The sequence below is a fragment of the Perissodus microlepis genome, chromosome 20, assembly GCF_051167445.1.
Source record: "Perissodus microlepis isolate ML-2025 ecotype Zambia chromosome 20, ASM5116744v1, whole genome shotgun sequence".
Classification (NCBI taxonomy): domain Eukaryota; kingdom Metazoa; phylum Chordata; class Actinopteri; order Cichliformes; family Cichlidae; genus Perissodus; species Perissodus microlepis.
The window spans coordinates 34,202,155-34,226,267 of NC_140480.1; the positions used below are offsets into that span (position 1 = coordinate 34,202,155).

Here is a 24,113-nt window from a genome sequence, read left to right on the forward strand (position 1 = left end):
CTGGGCCATTCTCACACATGGATATGTTTTGTTTTAAACCATTCCATCGTTGCCCTGGCTTTATGTTTAGGGTCGTTGTCCTGCTGGAAGGTGAACCTCCGCCCCAGTCTCAAGTCTTTTGCAGACTCCAAGAGGTTTTCTTCCAAGACTGCCCTGTAATTGGCTCCATCCATCTTCCCATCAACTCTGACCAGAGTCCCTGCTGAAGAGAAGCACCCCCAGAGCATGATGCTGCCACCACCATATTTGACAGTGGGGATGGTGTGTTCAGAGTGATGTGCAGTGTTAGTTTTCCGCCACACATAGCGTTTTGCATTTTGGCCAAAAAGTTCCATTTTGGTCTCATCTGACCAGAGCAGCTTCTTCCACATGTTTGCTGTGTCCCCACATGGCTCGTGGCAAACTGCAAACGGGACTTCTTATGGTTTTCTGTTAACAATGGCTTTCTTCTTGCCACTCTTCCATAAAGGACAACTTTGTGCAGTGCACGACTAATAGTTGTCCTGTGGACAGATTCCCCCACCTGAGCTGTAGATCTCTGCAGCTCGTCCAGAGTCACCATGGGCCTCTTGGCTGCATTTCTGATCAGCGCTCTCCTTGTTCGGCCTGTGACTTTAGGTGGACGGCCTTGTCTTGGTAGGTTTACAGTTGTGCCATACTCCTTCCATTTCTGAATGATGGCTTGAACAGTGCTCCGTGGGATGTTCAAGGCTTGGGAAATCTTTTTGTAGCCTAAGCCTGCTTTAAATTTCTCAATAACTTTATCCCTGACCTGTCTGGTGTGTTCTTTGGACTTCATGGTGTTGTTGCTCCCAATATTCTCTTAGACAACCTCTGAGGCCGTCACAGAGCAGCTGTATTTGTACTGACATTAGATTACACACAGGTGCACTCTAGCTAGTCATTAGCACTCATCAGGCAATGTCTATGTGCAACTGACTGCACTCAGACCAAAGGGGCCTGAATAATTACGCACACCCCACTTTGCAGTTATTTATTTGTAAAAACTGTTTGGAATCATGTCTGATTTTCGTTCCACTTCTCACGTGTGCACCACTTTGTGTTGGTCTTTCACGTGGAATTCCAATAAAATTGATTCATGTTTGTGGCTGTAATGTGACAAAATGTGGGAGAGTTCAAGGGGGCCGAATACTTTTGCAACCCACCGTAGTCAGTGTCATTTGCTAAGTCCCAGTGGTCAACTGCAGTATTTCACTGAAAAAGTCCCCAATTACCTCCATTAAAAAGAGACGTCTCTAAAAAAAATAATGTTATCTTCAACATCGAGCAAACTCAGCTTTTACTATCCTTACTGTGAATTATTAGAAGAAGTCACACAGTATCCACTAAAGGAAGTAAGGTAGGTTTTTTATTTATTTATCTTATATACAGACATTTACAGCCACCTTTGCTACAGTTATTTAGGATAATTATGGTAATTTTCCTTCTAAGACAGCGTAGCAGAGATATGTCAATTGTTAGATGTTGTCCAGTTGTAGTTCCAGTCTGAGAGAGAATACGGTGTACAGTAGACATGTAGCGGTGAAAAAGAAGAAGCAGGGTCGTCAGTTCGAAACACAACAAACACACTCAGTGATTATTTCTCCTGCAAACCTACTACAACACTAAAATCCCTGTAAAACAAAATGTCTCCCACTCGGTTAGCTTTCACTTGATGATGCTGATGCACATCACTTTCATCATTACACAACATCCAAAAACAAAGCGGTGATCTCAGCGGGGGATCAGTTTGTGAGCAGCTTCTCTGCAGCACTCCAGTGCTGTTTGGTTTTCAGTGCAGAGGAAGCACTGCTGTAAATATCTGACGGAGCTCAAACTCCAAATGAAAAATATGTAAGTAAAATAATGTTCATATATTTTTGTTTTTTTTGGTATTTCACTTTCTTATTTTAACACATTTTTGTGCATAAAATAAGATCATTAGGACTTTCCACAGTTTTTGATGGCATAGTAGCAACAAAACATCAAAAATATGAAGCAAATTCAGTTTTTTAGTGTGAGGGTGAACCTGATGTGCGGTCTCACAATAAAGGAAAATGCTTCCGGCTAGTTCACGTATCAGAGTTTCTGCCAAGAGTTAAAGCAGAACAGCAGCTCAAAGTAAGACGAGGGATATGATTAACTTATTAGCACAAAGACTGGAAGTAGAGGAAAAACAACCGTTTGGGGTTTTGACCTGTAAACCAGCTGTGACGGTTATACAATTCAGTTATTCACCAGAGTTTCTTCCATAATTTTCCATCTATTAAACTGTTCAATAATTTAAGACATTTTATGATCTGATTGGAAACGCAGGTTTCATTAATGACAATCCTGCTTTTATCTTCATTTAGACTACACGGGCCGGCATTTTACATCCTGGACATTTTTACATGTAAAGATAGAAACGGATAAAGTTACAAACAGGTTGGTGAAACTTTATTACATTTGATATTTTGACAAAATATTTACACTTCATTTTAGTAAGTTTAAAACAAAGTCTAAATAATTACAATATTCAGTGTCCTACATCCTCGGGGAGTCGGATGAAGTCATTTGTGCTCATTTACTGTGTTTCTGTGAAGGTTGAATGAGGCTTAAAACACGGGGTCCAAAACAGCTGCAGCAGGTGTTCAAATTATTTGTTAAATTAAGCACAGGCTATTTGATCTGATGATGTCATCAAATCTGGAGACAGCTTCCAGTCTTTATGCTAAGCTATAAGCTAACCATGTTTAGACACTCCTCTCAGACTCTTACCTGATGTTCTGATGGACACAGCTGAATCTGATATAAGTGAAAAAAAAAACAATCCTCTCTGAAGCAGTGAGGAAAACAACTTGTTCACGTACAGGGACATGGATCTCCCTTCTTTCACTATACAACTTATACATAACTTATTATGTAATTAAGGAGTTTATATTGTGCCAGAAACCACATATTTTTAAGACAAACTTGCACGAAGCTGGCACTACCTAACCTGTGGTTAACATTTTACACCCAATTTAGCCTGTGGGTCTAAAGGCCGACGTTTGGGGGGTTAGCAGATATGTGGACAGGCCTTCCAGCTCTGTGCTTTGAAAAAGGAAATAAAATCCTACGCTGTTTTTAGCACATAGGCAGTGATTCTAAGCCTGAATTAAATTAAACATGAGAATGGGCAGAAAATGTGACGTGTTTTATGATTTTTAATTTTCTGTCAATTATTGAGCTACTTTGTGGCTAGCTAGTTTTCAGGGTTTCCCGTGTACCTAGAAATTTCAGCAGCAATTTCTGCTATTTCCATCCACTGGTCGATGTTTGTACATAATGATAACTTTTGAAAACTGAAACTTAAAAACTGACGATTGCATAGTCAGCAGTTATCCACAGATCTCCTCCATTGATCTCCACAGAGACTGTGAACCTGCAGGTAATCAAAACCTGCTCAGGTGTGATGAGTAAAAGTATAAAAGGAAATCCTTTGACTACAGAGACTTACCCAAACCACAAATGAACCCATCTAGCCAAACTGCAACAGTGACCATGACTGTGTGTCCATGAACCAATAGATTAATCTTTTTTTTAACTATTTCACAAACTGCTCTGAAGCTGTTTTGGAAAACATCATGTTTCCTGTCAGTGAACGGTAGTTTACTGGCTGTAAGACTTTAGTTTTCCAGGCAGGTTGAAGCAGGTTATGCACACATTGTTTGACCCAAATCTCAGTCCAGACTTGATGCAGATGTGGCAGAAATGGCAGCTGTGTTATGGTGAGGCTGATTTATAAATTGACCTATTTTGCTCGACAAGGCAGAGAGGGGAAACGGTGGGAGGGATTAACAAGGCCATGTGCAGTCAATGCAAGTATGGTGAAGTGAGAACGCTTCCTCTTCTTCCACTCACAGCCTGACAATCAGGATCGCAGTCAGACAGGCTAGCAGGACTGAAGGCGAGGACATCGAGCCAGCACTGTTCTGTGCAGCGCTACTGTCCTTATTTATTATACTTCCAACGACTCTCTTCACACCTTTCTCCTCCTTATGTGGCGTTTCATTTAGTTTCTCCTCTTCCTCTTTCTCTTGCTCCTTCTCCTCCTCCCTTGTATCAGGACCGATCTTGTTTATCAGTGTAGCGAGCGTTGTTGGGGGGGCAGATGGAGGCTTGGTGGCCTCAGCCGTGGTGTGTGGAGGCGGTGTATCTTCAGTGCTCGATGCAAAGTGCATGGTGGGAACACTGGGAATGCCGTCAGCGGTGGTAGACTCCACTGGAAAGTCAGGTGTTGTAGGAAGAACATCATCATCTGTAGGTTGGAGGGGATCAGTTGTTGCATCAGGACTGGATTCTCCTGTTGTGAGCATGGGATCAGCTGTCACATCATCATCATCTTCATCCTCTTCTTCTACTGTGTCGGGAACTGGAAAACATAAATGAAGAAAAACTTGTTTTAATCTGGAATCTAATGAGGTCTCGCAGTCGTTAATGCTGCCAGTGAGAAATATTTTTAGGTAAGGGACCTGGGCACATGTGCTCATAACAGAGCTGACGTCCCCCTAAACTCTGTCACCATTGCTCCAGAAAAAATACACACAGGCATGACATGTAGAGCTTCGAGATCCCACAAAGTCACAATTTACTTTGATTCGACCCACACTGGTGGATCTACAGTCCATATCAAATTTGACATGGGACAGCACGATAGCACATATATTTTATATAAAATTTATATGCTGATAAAAAATACATCAATAAAAATAAAGTCCTAAAGTAAAATGCTGATGTGGATGAACACAGATCAGGAGGAGTAACGACAGCCTGTCGTACTCTTACCACAGAGATTGTTTTCACATTTCTGGAGGTTTTCGGGGCATCTGGAGCACCAATCGCCTTCAACATACGGCCGCACTCCTTCATAGTTCCCTCTGAACACACGTACACAAAATATCACACAAATCCAAATTTAATAACTCCAGATTGTGTTACAAGAAAAACAGAAATAAAAAGAAAAGCTAACAGAAACTGAGTTAAACAGTTGAGTGTTAGTCTTTGTTAGTTTGTCCGCAGCATGAGGCACCACCAATGTATATATGCATCGTGTTAAATTGCCTGTATTACTGTGAATCAACCGACTTTAAAAAGTACAAGTTAACAAAGGGATGTTAAAATATACAATACAGCCCAAAGAATTCACATTTAATGACGTGTCTCCTGCCTTCAGTCAAACAAGTAAAGTGTAACTAGAAGAATTTGCATTTCCTGCAAAAATGCAGTGTGAATGCTGTGTGGTGGAAATTAACTGCCGAAAAATGCAAACGAAGCAGAACTTTCTGCTGAAAAGAAGTGTAGAAGCTGAAGTGTTTGCTGAAGACAGCTTTATTTGAAAGGGTACACCGAAGAGTGTCAAGAAAGCAGAATGAGTGAGAGTGGGGAAGATGTGCGGCAAGAGCAACATGTAGGATTTGAACTTGCGCCGCCCAGTCTAATGGCAGCTGCTCATCTCAGAGAGCCAAACAGGCACTTATCTCAGACACTGGAGTTGGAGGTGAAGAAGCTGAAGTACATATTAGAAAAGTTGCTGATTTCATAAAAACTTAGTTTTTCTTGGTCAATATTTCTGCTAATTTATTACAATTCTTCAGTCAGCTGAAAAAAGCTGAACAAGTTCCGTCACAAGTAATAGTTGTTGAATGATGAGAAATTGGCTGCTGTCTGCTGAAAAGAAGTGTAGAAGCTGAAGTGTTTGCTGAAGACAGCTTTATTTGAAAGGGTACACTGAAGAGTGTCAAGAAAGCAGAATGAGTGAGAGTGGGGAAGATGCACGGCAACAGCCACTGGTAGGATTCAAACCTGCGCCGTCCAGTATACTGGCAGCTGCTCATCTCAGTGAGCCAAACAGGCACTTATCTCGGACACTGGAATTGGAAGTGAAGAAGCTGAAGTACATATTAGAAAAGTTGCTGAATTCATTCAGGATTCCCCTCAAACAAATGGCCATAATTTCCTAACCGTAGGGGCTAAAATGGTCATTCTTGCACCCTTTTAAGAGCAGATGGGGAAATCTTCAGGTGTTCATAATTCATTATTACAATATGAATTATTAAAGATGTATGACTTGTAATGTACCATAACTGAGTAGAGGAGAAGTGAAAACTGCCTTGACTTGCTCTCAAACAACGTTTTGTAACGTTAAATCTATTTGAAGCATCACCATCATTCTTTAACAATCATCAGGCTTTGGTGAACCATCATGGAGGTTTATAGGTCTCTGTGGAAATCCATGAAGGAGATATAACAAGAGAAAAAAGTGCTTTATTTCCAGAGTTTGAAATCCGAGAGAAGCACAGATTTCCTGCCCTCAAACAAATGCAATTCATGGATAAACAGAACAAAAATTATTGAATTGTGAGCGTTAGGAGTGTCTGAAGATAAATTGGCCAAAGACTCAAGCCTTGAAATTGTTTCATTGAGGCGATATGACAATTGGAAAACGGCTCGCATTAGAGAATTCCAGCCTGATTTCGAGCAAACTCTCCGTCGTGTTTCTATGGAGAGTTTTCAGACTTTGTGTTGCTCTGAGACGATTTGACAAAAATCTCTTACTTCCACAATAATGATAGAGTGAAAACTGAGCGAGTGCAAGAAGTTGTTCAGACATGAAGAAAAGATTCAGAACGGTCCAGTGGGCCACTCAAAGCAAACTGCATAGCAACCATATCAACGCATGTATTTTCTGAAAAATCATAATGATGCAACTGAAAATTTAAAGAGGGATTAAATTAAAACAAAAGAAGATATGAAAAAGCTGAATTACACATGAATAGCTCAATTTGTGTGAGTGCTTTACAGCATTCAATATTATTAGTACAGTCCACAAGAGGGAGCACTTGTTGTAGTATTGTGCAGCAGTAACACTGGAAGGAGTCGTGGTACTGACGCTGGGTAGTAGTTACAGACGAGGAAGGAGACTCTGTCCCAGTCCAGTCCCTCCATAGTGTCACAGAGATGGAAGGCACAGCCCACTCTGTGTGTGTCTGCCCACACCATCTGTAACACACACGCACAGTTTAAACTGAGTGGATCTGCCACATTCTACACAAGGTTTGGACAATGTCCTCTGCAGTGGATTTTAGCCATTTTAGTCGTATTCCCATTACTGAGAAGTAACTGGACAGTTGATTGATAATTAAAGTCATTCTCAGTTTGGGCGTGCACCCTGTCATTGTCCACATACATAGCCTAACTGTGTATACTGTATGTGTGTGTGTGTGTGTTTGTGACCTGTGTGTAGTGTCCACACATCTTATCTTCATCACAGCTGTTGTTCTGGAAGTCGTAGTCCAGGCGTTCTGCACAGAACAGATCAATTAGAACACACTATTCTAATGTGAACAATGATGAGACTTAGTTGAAGAATCGCCACATTCAGGACATATCCAGTGACAAGTAAAAGTTCTGCAGTCAAGATGAACATCTGGTATGTTTATCCTGAAACTTGAGAGATTATTGTGTTACAGCAGCCAAAATAATAAACAGAAGCTATAACAATAAGGTTCAATAAGGATGCAAAACTAAAGTGCTGGTCTGGCACAGGGCACTGCTGTCAGAAGTATAATGATTGGAAAAACCACAAGAAATCTCACAAAACAAAAAGCAACAATTTCAGCACAGCTGAGTGAAATCAAATACTAAAAGTGTTGAAAACTGAGAAACTACAGCAGGAGCTGTAACTTTAACATTCAGTGTTAAAGTTACATTTTTATACAAGTTCAGTACATCACTAATCCATAGTTAATGTGTGGTAGGTTCATCTATTAACATCACAGTATCAAAAATACTTTTAGTGATACTGCAACATAACAATGCATTAAAAATCTAGTCTGCATTCGACTGTAGCAGAAATGTTTTTAGTTACCAAAGATGAGGAAAAAATCAAAACTCCAACCTTAGCCTGGGTGTGCCACAGGTGAGCTGGTGGATATTAAAGCTTATAAGTTTCCTCAAACTAGTCCATATTAGAAAAATTATAACTTGGTGAAATGCTCGAGTCCTGTTCTGTTAATTTGCTTTTGTTTAATACAGAGTGACAGTTTTTGATTTATTGCAGTAACGAGCGCTGTGACAATGTTTAGTTATTCCTTCAGATTTATGAGAATTGTCATTATCCTGAACATTTACAGTCACAATTCAATCCACACTTTCACAACAGCAGTCGCCTCACGGTGCTTTATACTGTAAGGTAAAGGCCCTTCAATAATACAGAGAAAACCCCAACAATCAGGTGACCCCCTAACAGTGGATTAAATGCAGAGAAGTGTACAAACACACAGTGAGTGAAGAAGAAACACCCAGTGCATCATGGGAGTCCCCTGGCAGCCTACACCTATCGCAGCATAACTAAGGGAGGATTCAGGGTCAGCTGGTCCAGCCCTAACTATATGCTTTAGCAAAAAGGAAAGTTTGAAGCCTAATCTTGAAAGTAGAGATAGTTTCTGTCTCCTGAATCCAAACTGGAAGCTGGTTCCACAGAAAACTGAAGGCTCTGCCTCCCATTCTACTTTTAAATACTCTGGAACAACAAGTAGGCCTGCAGTGTGAGAGCGAAGTGCTCTAATAGGGTGATACGAGAAACAAAACTAGTTTTGGTGATCGTATTTTAAAAGCAGCAGTAATTTTTTAAAACCCCCGACAAGTCGACTCAAAGAGACTGTGTTTCTGTAGTAAAGGTTTACTAGTGATTATAAATAGACAAACATCTTATTTGCTCTGACTTTTCATTGTGAAATAGATTGGATTGCAGATCTTGTGGTTGTAAAATACTGAAAACCAACACTGCTTGGAGCGGTTTTCTGTAAGCCTCACTTCTGCTGTTCAAAGATAACCACTAACCGTAATCTGTCTGCTGTAAACAAGAAAGCCAACAAATATTTACTTCTGAGATCACTCACCCAGGAACCATTTCTCTAGAGCCATTCGGAGGTCCAGGGGCCCGGTGCCAGCGTACAGATTCTCTCCAGTATCTTCCAGTTCTGGGTTGTGGTTCCAGATGCATTTAGCAGCGTAGCCCTCTGCCACCAGCTTCAGGTTTGGATCCCATTTCTGCAAACAACCACTGAATGTTACAGAAGTGCCGGTTTGGCACCACCAAATCTGCTGTTTTTTAATCATAAACAGCTCGTGTCGTTTTGCAAGGCAACATGTTTACTTTAGATACAGAGAGGAAGTCACGTAAAAGTAACTGAAATGCTGGCCAACCATATTAAAAGCAGTCAGAGTTTAAAGCAATCAAATGAACATGTAAAAGTAAAGCTGGTTGACAAAGCGCCTTTTTCCAACATTCCTGTCATGATCCATTTATTATTATTATTATTATTTGTTTCTGTTAGTTTCTGGTTGTACTTTAGTGATTTTTTAGATGCTTCCTTTGTTTAGCCTGGTTTCTATGTTCGTGCATTTCCTGTTTTACTTTGACAGTCCCGTGTTTTGCTTCCTCCCTGTCTCGTTGGTTCATCTGCGTTTCCTCTGCTTTTCTCGTGTTTTCCAAGTCCCAGGTTTCTTCAGGTCTCAGGCTCTGTATTGTTTTTTCCCTCTGTATCTAGTGTTGTGTTGTTTAGCTTCCCCCAGTTTGGGATTTTGTTAGTTTATCTCAGTTCCCCGTTGGATTTGGTTTTGTAGTGTTTTGTGCAGCCCCAAATAAAGGCTCATCTTCTGTTCAACATCCACCTGCATCTCTGTTGTGTGTCGATCATGAACTCTACTATAGGGAAGCCCCAGAATAAAAAAATAAATCAATGCATTGAAACCATCCTCATTGTTGTTGAAATATTTAAGATTAGTAGAAATAGAGAACCAGTTCCCAGAGGTTCAGTTCCTTGGAACTGTTAGTGTGCCTGCTTATGGATCACGCTTATCGGATCTACTTGGCTACAATCAGTTCAGTTACATTTTGCATGCCGGAGGAGTTAAATAGTGGCTCAGTCTCCAGCCTGGATATGGACATTACTTTTGTTTTTATTGCACTAAAGGACGAGTTAATTGCAAACTGCCTGCAGGACGGAAACAACTGCATGATGCTGCCAACGCAACTCCAGCTCTTTACAAGCACCTGCACCACACAGCATGCGACTCATTCACACGAAGGTAAAGTCTTTGATATGCTGCTTGGAGATTGTGGTGACTCTCAAAGCTGAGCCAGTAAGTAACTAAAAAAATCAAATGAATCTTATCAGTGCCCATCCCTACTGATAATTCTGTTACAGCTAACTTTCATTTCAGAATTATATCCTGTTCATTACACTGTTGATACAAATTACAGTGAAACAGCAACAGTAACAGACGGTAGCACACAGTGGGTCTGAGGTACAGGTACAGGGAGAAAAAACCCTCTGAGACGGAGAAAGATGTAAGAACGAGAGACCACGAGAGGAGGAAGTGGAAATGTAAAGCCTAAGTTTTTTTTGTAATCAGATATTGATTGTGTTCATGTTGTGTTGCTGAAGTGTTTTCATATTGTGGGACAAACATAATAATTACGGCATAATTATGCTCCATAAGTATAATAACTGTGTGTTCAGTGCTGCCTTGTAAGTGACTCTTTGTAAAACACAAGCTGACTTTTATGCTTTTATTCATCGGTGCCGTACATGTGGCTCTGATATCTGAGTCGCAGCCTTGAAGTCGTTGGCTGGTTCGCCCGGATCAGGACTCGAAGCAGAGATGAAAGCAAATTTCATGCATACAAGTACAAAAGACACACAGACATCAATGAACTGGTGCACATGTGCTGCAAGCAGCAGTTCAGCAGGGATGACGACCACGACTCTGTCCAGTTATTTGGTCTTCATGTTTATTTGTGCACACTGCACAAATCAGAGTTTTAATGTAGACACAGCACCGATGCTTTCACGACAACTGAGTGTATATTTTTTATTAAAATTTCACACCAGAAGTTACTAAAGTCATACTTATGAATTATTGTTTGTGAGATTAAATTGGTGGTTTTATAACCCTTCTCCATTTTTTGGTTCCCTCCCCTCTTTAAACCTGCTTTTAATTATCATGATAATTTCATTGCATTGCATTTCCCAAGAGTTCAACAAGCCATAACAGTAAATCCAAAACAGCAATGTACAAATATTCTGGAGCTGCTTTAATCTGGTTATATAACCACCTCCATATCTCCCAGTACTATAAAATCAGCCACAGCTCTCCAGCAGAGTCAACAGCAGGATCATTGTTGCTGTTTTCTGTGACACTGGTAGAGGCTTCATAAGCTGAACGGCCTCTTAAAGTAAATTTGACAGTCGGTAGTTAAATAAATATTATTGCACATGATATGACATTTAATATCAGACCAATGAAATGTGGAACGCGGAGAGCTGATTCATAAGCAGCCACTGTGTTTGAGCCACCAAGGCTGAGTCATCCTGTCCTGGCCTCGCAGTCATTTAAAGATGCTGAAGTTATTTATTTTTTCCAATTATTTTCTATCCTGCTTCCTTTATACAAGACAAACCATGGGCAACCCCTTACCCCTGACCTCTGACCCTGAACTCAGTCTGACCCCCTGATGTGCACATTTCCTTCCCATCATGTCTGTGGCTTTAACAGCAGGTTCCTGTACAGAAACTGATCTGGTGAAAGGCAAATAGCCCACTGCAAGGATGTGTGACCTTCAAAAAAGTCATTAAGAACAGCCGCTTCCTTTTAGGAAGACCAACCAAAAAATGCTCCGACTGGGACAAGAAATGACAATGGACCGGTATCAGTCCGTGAGTCGTTTGGTACCGGGCTGCGAGAGTTGAGGCTCGTGTGTGAAAGTCATGGTTTTCAGGGTTTTGATCCTTTTTATGGTTAACTCAGTTTCCCTGGGTCTTTTCCCGTGTGTTATGAATAAATCTTCCCGCATGTACTGGTTTTATTTTGCTGTATTTATCCGCAACAACTTAAAGGCTGGTCCGTGAAAATATTTTCGGACAAAACCCTTCAAAGTCACCATTAAGAGTTCTGATTTGAATGTCCACTGTCAGGGGCAGATGCGGCCGCTCTTTGCCTCCCACTGCAGCTGAAGACGTCATGTGATGATGGTCATGAGTGATGAGATGGAGCACAGTGACGCCTTTAACTCAGCCCGTTGTCTGCAGCTCGTGGTCTGAGTCACTGTTGCTACGAAACCTAAAGAATGAACAACAGGACCCTGACAGGGAGTTTCATATCCCCGTGTGCGTGTGCACATGTGTGTGTTTATTTGTCCAGCGCTGACATGCAACACAAACAATAGTCAGGGGTCTCCTTCACATTCCTCTCCCTGCAGGCGCTCGCAACATCTGGTCTGTATTATGACTTTCAGGTCATGTGGTGTACACACACACACACACACACACACACACACACACATACACACACGATCATCGCTGTCGACTGTACTGGAAGTCACCTGATCTGAGAACAGCTGATTATGTTCTCCTGAGTTTAACCGCAGCCTGTATTTTGTAATCTGAACAAAGTTTTTGTGTTTTAATCACTGACTCATAAATTAATGGATATTTTTCACTGTTTCCAAGCTCACAGAGTCGAGGTGTGGACTTCAGTATAAAGTGCGTATGCATATATAAATAAAACGTAATTGAATCTTGGACTTTAAAATCACAAAGGATGAGTTTACTTAGTGAGTCCTGGCTACAATGAAAGTTGAGTTTGTTTCTAGAGGACATTACACCCCCCCCCTCCGAACAATCGGAAACAGATTTCTTAGTACTTAGTTTGTTTGCATTTGCCATAGCTTACTGATAATTCAGATAAAATAAATAAGTATCAGGTCAAGATGGATTAGAACCCCCCAGATTTTAACCTGGATTGGAACCATCAGGAGGCTGTAGTCTGGCCGTAGTGAGGCGGAGCTGTCGTGTCATTTTCTACCTGGGGAGTATTTTAATCCCAGGCAGAACGTTTCCCTAACAATAATAACAATAATAATAATAATAATACTGAAGTGCTTTCAGTGTCTAAATCTAACCAGTGACCAAAAACAGAAGTAAAAATTGAATGAAAACAAAAGCGACCAACATGCTGAAAGAGCCTGCAGGGGTGTGGACACTGTGTCAGCCACTTCTAGGGGCGAGAGTCTAGCTCTTGATTCACAGCTGCATCTATTACTTATTTCACCTGCAGCTGTGAGCGAGGAGTGACTGAAGGAATATTCTGGATGATGTTACTCTGATGGGTGTCTGGGCTCAGAGGAGGAGGGGCTCAGTCTGACAGTTTCTCTGCAGGCCTGGGCTCTAGGTCCGTTTCGGGCTCTAACATGTGACGAGTAGGTTCGTCAAAGTCAGTGTTCTGTTCAGCTGGATGTGAACTGGTCAGCCTGATTCTCCTTTGTGCCCTTTCCATCTGGTTCCCCTGTACTGGTTGCACTGGTTTGGCTCAGTCCAGGTCTCTGAACCAGCTGCGTGACTTTGCAGACGCCTTTACATCCCAACAAATGCTGAACTCTGTCCTCTGTCTCTTTCTCCTCCTCCCTTTGAGTCTCCCCTCATCTCCCTGTTGCTCCTCTTTTCCATCACTGTCTTCTTACCTCCTCTTTCTCCCCTCATTTGTCTTCTCCTTCCTACCTCCTTCCCTTCCTTGTCTCCTTGAACCGTTGCACATCTTTTTCTCTGCAGGCCAGCTAAAATCATAAGAAAGTAATATGAAAATGGAAACGTCCCTGTGGGGCTCCCATGGAGGCTGAGACAGCCTGAGACCTCCCCTGGTCCAAACGCACACACACACACACACACACACACACACACACACACACACACACACACACACACACACACACACACATTCCTCTGGGCGCTCATTCATTCTCTGCCTAATTTTCTTTTCTCTCTCTATCTAAATCTTCTCTTCCCCCTTCTTCATCGCTTGGCTCTTTCCCAGCCGTCCTCCTCTTCTGTTGCTCAACCTTGATCGCTCACTCCCTCGCTGTTCAGTCCGTTCCCTCTGACACGCTTGCTAATGGAGGGCGTCTGCAGCGGGAAACACCCGCCTGTTCCTGGAACCCAGGCCTGATTTACTCTGCTGATGAAGAGTGATGACCCTGCTCTGCCAACCTGTGCAAGCAAGTTTTTATCAACTCACTGAGTGAATTAAAAATGGTTTTGGTTGGTACTAAAAGGAGGCGGGGAGGCAGTGTTATTAAAATGGATCTTTGCCGTCCATTGTATGCTGGAAGATAGGAAAGAGAAATAAACAAATCCATGCTAGCAGTTCTGTAACTACAACTAAAACAAACTGCAGCATTCAGCATAACAGGTGCTTTTATGTGTCCTGAGGTGTTTATAGTGATACTGAGGAGACAAGTGGAGTAGATCAACCATGAGATGTTAGAGAAAGCAAACAGGGAGGAAGTGAAATTCACAGCACCTCAGATGCTGGAATTACAAAACAAGAGAATAACTTGAACCTGAACATCGATAACTACAATTGTGGCCAATGTCCCTCAAACACTCACGTCCTAGTGTGTCCATCACAAGCACTCAAACATTTATCAGAGAAATAAAAGACTCCGTCAGACATCTGGCAGCTGTTTTTACATTGAAGACTTCATTTCGGTCTGAGCTGCAGATGTGTGATCGCGCAGAGTCACTGACAGCAGTCTAGCCTTAGTCAGAGATGCTCGGCAACATCCTTCAGCTCCTCCAGGGGGACACAGAGACGACCCCCCCCCCAGGCCAGCCGAGAGTCCAGTGTCAGGGAGATTACGTGCAGCATCACTGCAGACGCTGCATCAAACCATCCATTCTTTTCTAGGTGAGCGCCGTGGCCTCAGTTTTGGAGGTGCTGATTCTGATCCCTGCTGGTCCACACTAAACCAAAAGGATCACCTGTGGACTCTGTGGACTTCATCAGTGACATAATGAAGCACCAAAGTCCCTACATCACCTCGCTGATGCAGTTCCTGCATTTATTTTTCATCTCATTTGTTCTCCCAGGGCGGCTGGATCTTTAAAAATTGCACTTATTGTGTTTCTCAGTTTAACCTATCGTCCCGCTCGCTGGAGTTTTTCTACATCACTCTCTCCACTGAAACCAATCCTAATAGCAGCCCTGCTGAGGAGATTTCCACAGTGGAACCACACATTAAAGTTCCTGTGGTGGAAAACGGACTAATCCTTTCTTCTGGTTTATGGGCTTCAGAGGTTTAATTGCTTGTGGTTAACATGTGACCCAAACTTTGACAGATCTTGGCTGATGTTTGTCAGGCGGGTGTCCTGCATGATGCTGCCATTTGGCAGTCAGAGGTGCGCCCTGAGCGTCTGTGTGGGGAGCAGAGTCTTCAGTTCGCTCTCAGGTCCGGGCACAAAAGGTTTAATCGAGAGATGGGACGATAAGAATTTAGCGATTCAATATCCTTATCGATTATCTGCTTCTCATTCGCTCTGCTTTAGGAGTCACCACCATCAATAAGCAGCATATCAAAGATATCAGAATCAATTACATGCTGTGGGTCGAATGTTTGTGCGTGTTGGGAGTATTTCTTCTCTTTGTTGTGTTGTTGCTCCAAAAAAAGTAATGTATTATATATATTACACAGGACAGTTTTCTTAAGTGCTCACAGAAGAATGGCTGTAAAATGACCTGAAATGCTTTCATAATTACCATCTGAAGATATTAACCTACAGACTGCAGTCCCACACAAACCCCGATAATAATGACACGTACAGTGTTTTTCTTAGTATTTAGGTATGAAGGTAAATGCAACAGCACAAAGCAAAGATGAAATCAAGCACAAAGAGACTTCAAGGTGGTCACCGCAGTGACTATAAACATGAACAGGTAGAACTGGAGGCTGAGCGCTGAGGGTCAGGGTCAGGCTGCTGGGTCACTCGGCTTTAAACTGTCTCTGGGCTCTGGGCTAGCTTAGCATTAGCATGCTGTCTATGCAGATGTTTACAAAGAGCTCTGTTAGCAGTACAATGCAGCTGTTTCTCCTCTGGACACGGTTTGCACTTTACCGTCACACTCTCGTCTTTTTGGGAAATAAAATATAAGTAATGTTCACATCCACACTGTAGACTGCGCCACTGTTTTTCTCCTTTGCACATAACTAAAACCAACTGATTGTAAGTGGAGCCAGTAAAAGGGAGAGACTAACAGTTCCAAGGAACTGACCTACTGGGACTCCCAATGTCAGTTTAACTAAGGTAACATGACATGACTCAGTCAGACCTCATGTTAAACTGTTCAAAAGCTGGATTTCACAAACACTCTGGCCTCAATCATGCTGGATTCCTTTCAGAAGAGCAGAGGCCAAAAATCCACAAATATAAGTTTGCTATCTGAAAAACCAAGGACCAGTGAAAAGCTCTCTGTCTGTGTTTGTAGTCAAATTAACCTTTGATAAAAACAGATTCACATAAAAGACAAAAAAACTTTTTTTGAATAATGAAGGAAACAAAAATATAAATATTCTTGCTGCTTGGTGTTTACTCACTTTATAGAGCTCTCTGACACCGGTGGCTGACTTCATATTTTTACTCCAGAAAAAAGCCAAAGAGCTTCCTGTGGCATTGATTATGCAAATGATGTATGTAGTCGATATGTTTCCAGCAGAATAAAAATGACTAACATTGTCTCCAGAGCCAAAAAGTGCAACAGTGGAACAACCAGTGATGTGTTTTATCGTTTGATAAAAGGTGGTCTCGCTCTTTTATAGGTGCTGAAAGACGTATTTTCTTTGAATTATGAAAAACCGACTGAATGTTAACCTGAAATACAACATGTCAGGTCATGTCAGCAATAGATCATCTAAACAGCTGGACATGTTTCTGCTGTTACACGACTTATCTGTCCTGATATGATCAAATTACAAAGTGAAAAATATGGAAGCAGTTATGATTTTAATTAGAAGGATATTTAATTATCACGATAAAGATCCCAGCTGTTTGTCAAACACAGCTGAATACTTTGATCCTAAAATTCCCTCAGAGAACTCAGAGAGGTGCATCCTTCACTGTAACATCTCCAAAACGAGTCAGACTTCCTCCAGCTCGTCTCTGGTCCAGTGAGCAAACCAAAACAAGCAGCCAGCCCGAAGCTTCAGCACAAAACCATCGCAGAGCTTTTATCTGATGCACAGACAGAAAGCTCTCACATACACTCTGAACTGTGATAATCCTGCTTTTTTATTAATCCTTCATTGATAAATGCTATCAGACTATCAATAATCTAAAATGTTAATTCGTGCTTCTATAAATAAGAAAACACAGAGTCAAACTCACTGGTTTGCTGTATCACTATAGTTGAGTGATATTATCATCGCTTCACCTGCATTTGCAAACATGTTTTTTAGCATCTTCATCTTCTCATCTGATAACATGATGTCATCTTAAGTTTATATATGGATGTCAAATATATTCAGTCTGATTTTTAACTTTAAAAGTGCTGTTACTAAATTCTCCCAGTTTCTCTTTGCAGGGTAAAGATGTGTTTCTGCACTGTGTCCTCAAGCCTTTTTAAATCGAATCACTGACACATTCAAAACACAGACAGTGTGTTTCTCTGCTGTCTGGCCAACTGACCAGTGTGCTGTTGTGGCAGGCTTTGTGATTGTTTAGCTGATATCTAACGAGTGTCTTCTTGTGGTCTGCTGTCAGCTGTCCTTCCACTCAGTGGCCAGAGAAGAAAAAACTGGAGAGACCGATCGTTTTAATGCTCCAGTATTTATTTATCAAACAGTACACGACTGGCTTTTCTGATCAAGGTAATTAGAGACCACACCTTTTTAAAATATGGATCTATTTATCATCTCAGCCTGGTGTCTTTGTCACTCACAGCAATGTCATCATGCTTCTGTTTATCCGTGTTGCATACTTGGCAGAGAGTCTGTGGATCTCTTGGTGAGGATCAGAGTGAGGGACCTCTCCCTTTCTTCCGTTTCATGCAGTTTGTGCACTGACTTGTTTCTTTCTGGGTGATCATAGACCATCGTGTTTACCGTATGCGTATGATTTCATCAGACAATAATGAGGCGAGAATCCCAGCCCCACCTCCACTGGGAGAAACGTTTGCTGCTGATTACCAGAGTTCAGAAAATGGTGTTCGGGACAACCTTGGTGTGTTCGTCATGAAAACACGGGACACAAAACACAGATACAAACAAGGATAATTAGAACAAGACAAAGCTAGAAGACGGATCCAACAAACAGCGCCAGAGATTACATATGCACTTGTGCTCGGGGGAACATTCGACAGAGAGAAGAAGAAGAAAAAGCAGACAACAGAACAAGAACTGAGAATATTAGGAAATTAGGATCAGGTCTATTCTGGACGAAGATAAAGACAGTAAACAGACATCCGGCCAGTCAGTTTTTATCCGTCTCCTTCTCCTCCTTATAGTCACATGTTCCTCTTCCTCTTTTTTACTGCAGCCTTTGATCCGAACGTCGCCCTGCTGCCTCAGCACCAATAATCACCCAGAGCCTTTTAAAACAATGTCACGTAAACTCAAACTGAATTTGCTTTCGGCTCCAATGAACGCTGATATCCCATAATTCAAGAACTCCAAGAGCCGCTCACAGCTGGAAATGATGAAAATAAATTGCGGACCGTGATGAGAATGAGCAGAATCGTCTTATTTGCTCTGTTTAATTTTCTAACCGGAGAAATCACGCGCGTTTCAAAGTAAAAGTAGAGTTTCACACACATATGGAGAGGAATTAACAGTATTAAAGACTGAAAACACAGCTCGTCCCTTCAGTTTTATTCGTCTCTACAAAATTTGTAGAGACGAATTTGTAGATAGAATTTGTTGGGGTCTTTTTTTTAGCAGCAGATTAATTTTAGAGATTTCAGTTCAGCCTTTTACACGAGGCTCAGTGGATGGTTGTTGCTGCTGATGCAACACAATTAGATGAGTGAAACTCAACAGCAGCATCTCTTTCTGAACACAATGGTCAGTCTGTGTTGTCTTCAGGTCTCTGGATTACTCAGGATGAAGCTCAGAGTCATGCGAGGTTCAGAAAACTGGAGACCTGATCCCTGTAACTGGGAAAAGACTGATTGGGTGGTCAAACATCTGTAAACTACCTCCACCCACAAGCAGTTTTGTGGAGGTTTAAACTGTTGCGAAACAGAGACTCGCAGGCCGCTGTAGCATTAGCAACACCTGCCTGATGTCACTGCAGTCTTATCTCACACGCGCTGCAATGCAGAATTATATCTTCTGTGAAAGGTTGTCCTCCACTAAAAATCAGAACCCAGCAGAAATCCAAAACACAGAAGGGCACTGAGAGCAGAACACTGGGAAGCAACAGCAAACACTGACAATGGACAAAGAGAAGAAAAGGCTATATATACAGAGAGGGATGACTGGACGACAGGACACAGGTGGGGAATGAGGCACAGCTTAACACGATTAACACAGACAAGAACAATCAGGGAAGCTGCAGACAGGAAGTAAAACTAAAGCAGGGGCCAGAAAACAAAGCTAGAAGAGAGACGAAGTATAAAAAAGAAAGTTAAAACAGATGGAGGAATGACACACAAACTCAAAGTAGGAACCGAGGGTTAGTACAAACAGCAAGGTCATCTAAACGTGCGCCCAAAACTCCACAAACAACTAAACAGGAACCAGAACTCAAATAATACAACAAGAACTAATACTCAGAATCACTGGTGTGACAATGAGATCACAGCAGGAGTGAAAAACTCCAGAAACACTCATCAGAAAGCACTAGAATAACTGTAAAACTCAGTAACTCAGTAAAACTGTGCTTTGTATTCAGTTTAAATCAAACTCTGGTTTGTTTTCCCCCTTTGGTGCAGTTTGTTGTGCAGATCTGAGCTCAGCAGTGACACTCAGGCGCGCTCCAAAACAGCCACACGGACACCCTTAGAGGACGCCGGCTCCTTCCGGCTCCAAATGATTTGCAGAGCCGTTTGTTTATGGTGAGAACGTGATCCCGCCTCAGTGTGACGACTACCAGGTGTAAGCTGCAGGTTTGAGCTAAACGCATTCAGGCATGCTTTGCACTCGGTACCATGGTTATGCCTAAAAACTGCTCAGATAAATATTAATGTTAGGAGTAAATTCTCCACATTATCCGTTAGTTAGTGGGGGAGGGGCCAGTTAAGAGATTTGATTGGGCATCTGGTGTGCAGCATCCCTTCAAACCGGCCCATTAGTCCAAAACTGCGCCTGCCCACCGGGAAAATGCCAGGTATGCCAGATTACTTGTTCAACTCTGAGCATCATTATGTGGTTTGCAGTGACACATTCTGGTTTGCTTGGAGTTTTCTCTGTGTGAAGAGAAATCAAACCACAGGAAAAAGCTACAAATTTAAAAACTCATCAGCTGATATGCACCAGAATAACCGAACTATACATGGGAAACGCCCTAATCAAGCACGGAGGTGGCTCCGGCTCAGGAGGGTCAATCCCAACTAGGGATGGGTACCGGTATCCGGTGCCATTATGTACTTCACAGCAAAAGATGCAAACTCAGCAGCCTGCAACAAGTGCTTTAAGCTGATACTGTGATACTGTGCAAAGGAGGTAACACCTCGAATCCGATGAAACACCTGGCGACGCATAGCGTTTTGTTAAAAGCCGAGAAATGCGCCGTCTTTCATAGCTTGCTGCAAGACCTCACACCGAGCACATCTACTGCGGGTGTGGTGCCTGTTATCGGACCCGGAGTTAGCAACATCCCCCAAAAACCCGAATAGGAGAGTCCTGGCCCCTAGCCCTGCCAGTGTAGCAGAAATGATGAGGATGATGATGCAGCAGCAGCCGTTCTTCTCTGCGTGAGTAGCTTAATGTTGTTCGTGTGTAATTTACGTTGAGTAGGCTAACCACGTTATTACATTAATGCATGTAAGGTGAACTAGCAAACACCGTCGTAGCTACATGCGGCTGTCTTCTTGTTTGATGGCAGATGCTCCCTTCACCCTGGCCAAAAAGGCTAAAATGACCAAAGAAAAAGTGGAAAACAGCTAAACATGAGAGGTTTTTGGACAAAGTTTGTGTTTTTTCCATTGATTAAGCACTGCTTCCAGCCAAGAGTGATGCCATATATTCCCTATAGCTGCAGAAAAGGCTAACATTGTTATCTTTTTACAAAAAAAACCAGCTAAACATGAGAAACGTTTAAGCACCGGCACCGTTTCAAAAGTACCGGTTTGGTACTGGTATCAGATAAAACCTAAACGATACCCATCCCTAATCCCAACCGGCTCCAGTCTGCAAAAGTATCCTTGGGCAAGATGCTAAACCCTGAGTTGCATACATCAGACTGTGAATGTGTTTGAATGTTAGATAGAAAGCACCTTGAATGCTCAAGAAGAGTAGAAAAGTGCTATAAAAGAAGCAGTGCATTCGCCATTTACAAACATAGACAGGATCATCACTCAGGTCTGTGAGGCTGTGGTGCTTAGGGAGAGCATTGTGCTTTGGCCAAAATAATGGGGTCCTCCTAAGATCTGTGTCTTTCAGATGCTGTGGTCTGATTATGATACTATCCATGGTTCAAGTTGTTTTTTTGAGCTAATAACTGATACATTTTGACTTAAGGAGAAGCAAATGGACAGATGGATGTTTGAAGCTTTTGACTTGCTGTATGAAACAATGATCACTATCGAAGTGTTGTTTTACTTTGATTCATGTCCATATTTGGTGTAACTGCTGGGGTGCTTACTCCTATCATTCATAAAGACAAGAAAAAACAACACCCATCCATTTCTTCAACTTCTTCTCCGAAACTGGGTGAGGGGTGGGTTACACCAGTGCTAACACACAGAAAAGACAATTCACATTCATGCCTACGACCAGTTTAGAAAAACCAGTTAAACCGACATGGAATGAAGAACACCCAGGACACCAATCCAGGACCTTCTTGCTGTGTCTACACACTAATGCGCGTCATCATAATGGCGATACGAAGGCGTGAATTTCTGTTACACAGTAAAGATCTGCAGCTGTGCTCTGTCATCGCCATTTTACATGATTAGCCAACCGTTTCTGTTCTGTTTTTAAACCAAATTCAAAGTATTTCTATGTTGCTGCATTTCCTGCAATCACATATATTTCCTGATGGCGTCAACATAAAGATGAGTCAAGAAGATGAAAAATGTAACACCATAAATGGTTCATGATCAGTGAAGCCACTGTCGTCTTCCTCCCCGTAGTGATGACACATTCACAGCTCGAAACCACAAGTTACTCAATCAAAAAAAGCTGAATCACTCTCAGCTAAGCAGGTTATGTGTTAGCCTGCTGTAGCTGCAGGCTAACTGTATTTAAACCATATTTAAAGTAGTTCAGTTACAGAAAACAGAGATGCTGCATTTAGAGTTTAGTTTGATGCTCACACAAAGAAAAGTCAGCAGAGATAAAGATATATTTTTATTGAGTTCTCTAAAGCTGGATGAAAATCTTTATTTCTTAATGCTGTGCTTTAAATCAAACACTACCACACTTGGTCTGCTCCTGATCCAAACAATTACTTGTAGCCTGGACTCACCAATATAGCATAATGGTGATGTTGAGTCCAGTTCAGCATAGTTAACGATTGAATTCTTTTACAGTCGTGCCCTAAAAACATGACTTCATACTATTTTACTCTAATCTGCTGATATATATCTAATATAACTATGAGTATAGACGTCTCTGCTTATTTGTGATGAATAAGCAAAAAGAGTGATTAAATGTACTGACATTGGACAGAAAATTAGACATTTATAGATGTGTCTGCTTTTATATTCTGTGTCTGCACTCGAGGAGGAAAAGGTGATATCAGATACAATATCTGACATTTATTGGATAAACGTACTGGATTACCTTCCCTTCCTTTATTTATGCTTATTTGGGATGACTTGTAGGGTCTTACCAGAGGCATCATGGCCGAGGCGCTGGGTGAAACCTGTCCTCTGAAGTGGTTGTGAAGCTCCACCAGCATCTCCTCCTGCTCCTCGTTCAGAAAGCTCCAGGCTCCAGGAACCACCAAAGCCCCCAGCAGCAGCCATACCCAGAGAGGAGCTCTCCTCAGTGGGCTGCAGCGGCCGCTGGAACCTGTCCTCTCTCTGGAGCTGCATGAAGCTCCATCCTGGGTGGTCCGTGGGGTCATGGTCCCTCTCTGGGTACTGACCCCCTGGAGCGCTGAGAGTCCCCGCAGGTGCATGAGGAGAAATAGAGTCCTGGGGAATATTCTCAAGTGGTCCAGAGTCCAGCGAAGAGTCTGCGTGTCAGACAGATCAACAACTGAGTGTGTACAAAAGGCCGCTTGTCTTAGTGTGAGTCTGTGTGCCTGTTTAAAAGTGTGTGCGTTCCCTCCTCAGTGCCTCTCACTCTCAGCTCTGCTGATCTTTGTGTTGCTGACCCGGCTTTAAGAGAAATAGGATCCTCCCCTACTCACACTCACACAGACTTCCCTGTCTCTGTGAGTACTCTCAGCATCCTCCAGCCCCCGATCGAAACCCAAACCCACTAAAATGAAGTATCCCAAAAAACTATTTTACAAAGTGAAGAACAGCCGAATTACCCTCACTCACACACACACACACTCACACACTCACACACACACACACACTCACACACACACACACACTCACACTCACACACGCACACGCACGCACTCACACTCACACACACACACACACACACTCACTCACACGCACACACACTCACACACGCACACACACACTCACACACACGCACACACACACACACACACACCCTGCAGAGTTCACATTTCACACACTGCACCGACTGGTACGCACAAAATAACTCCCCACTCCACCCTCCACCCTCCACCCGTGCTCACTTTCCATTTTCTCCATGTCAGAGTGACTCTCTGATCCTCAGTTTTCTGTTTCTTTCTCTCGTCAGTTTTTTCTCCTTGTCATGTTTTTTAAAATGAACTTATTCTGCCTTTATTTGATTTCTGTCCTCTTTCTCTGAACATTCAACAATCAAACATTTCAAAGTGTCAAAGAAATAAGTCGGTGTGCCTGTGTTCACAAATAACTCTGATTCAACCTTTAGACTATGCTAAAAACCCAGCTTCAGACAGGGAGGTTTTTCTACTCTTAGCTCTTTATGATGTCACAGAGAGAACCAATATTTCCCTGTTTATGACCACAGGGGCCCCAAT

General features: G+C 42.2%; 1 protein-coding gene across 1 annotated transcript; it reads right to left on the reverse strand.

The window, feature by feature from the left end:
* Positions 1-1,347: 1,347 nt before the first annotated feature.
* Positions 1,348-23,459, reverse strand: LOC146365026 (uncharacterized). Its single transcript, XM_084916194.1, has 6 exons — positions 22,851-23,459; positions 8,925-9,075; positions 7,258-7,325; positions 6,914-7,023; positions 4,810-4,901; positions 1,348-4,396 (listed from the first exon to the last, which is right to left on the reverse strand). The coding sequence occupies exons 1-6, from the start codon at positions 23,139-23,141 to the stop codon at positions 3,882-3,884; spliced, it is 1,227 nt and encodes a 408-aa protein (XP_084772320.1). The 5' UTR covers positions 23,142-23,459; the 3' UTR covers positions 1,348-3,881.
* Between the last annotated feature and the right edge of the window lie 654 nt (positions 23,460-24,113).

Bases quoted from the DNA above. Each gene is read 5' to 3' on its own strand.
- LOC146365026 (XM_084916194.1), bottom strand. From the start codon at position 23,141: ATGCACCTGCGGGGACTCTCAGCGCTCCAGGGGGTCAGTACCCAGAGA. The intron at 9,076-22,850 runs GTAAGACCCTAC...GGTTGTTTGCAG, and splicing joins CCTCGGCCATGATGCCTCTG to AAATGGGATCCAAACCTGAA. The intron at 7,024-7,257 runs GTCACAAACACA...TGTGTGTTACAG, and splicing joins TGTGTGGACACTACACACAG to ATGGTGTGGGCAGACACACA.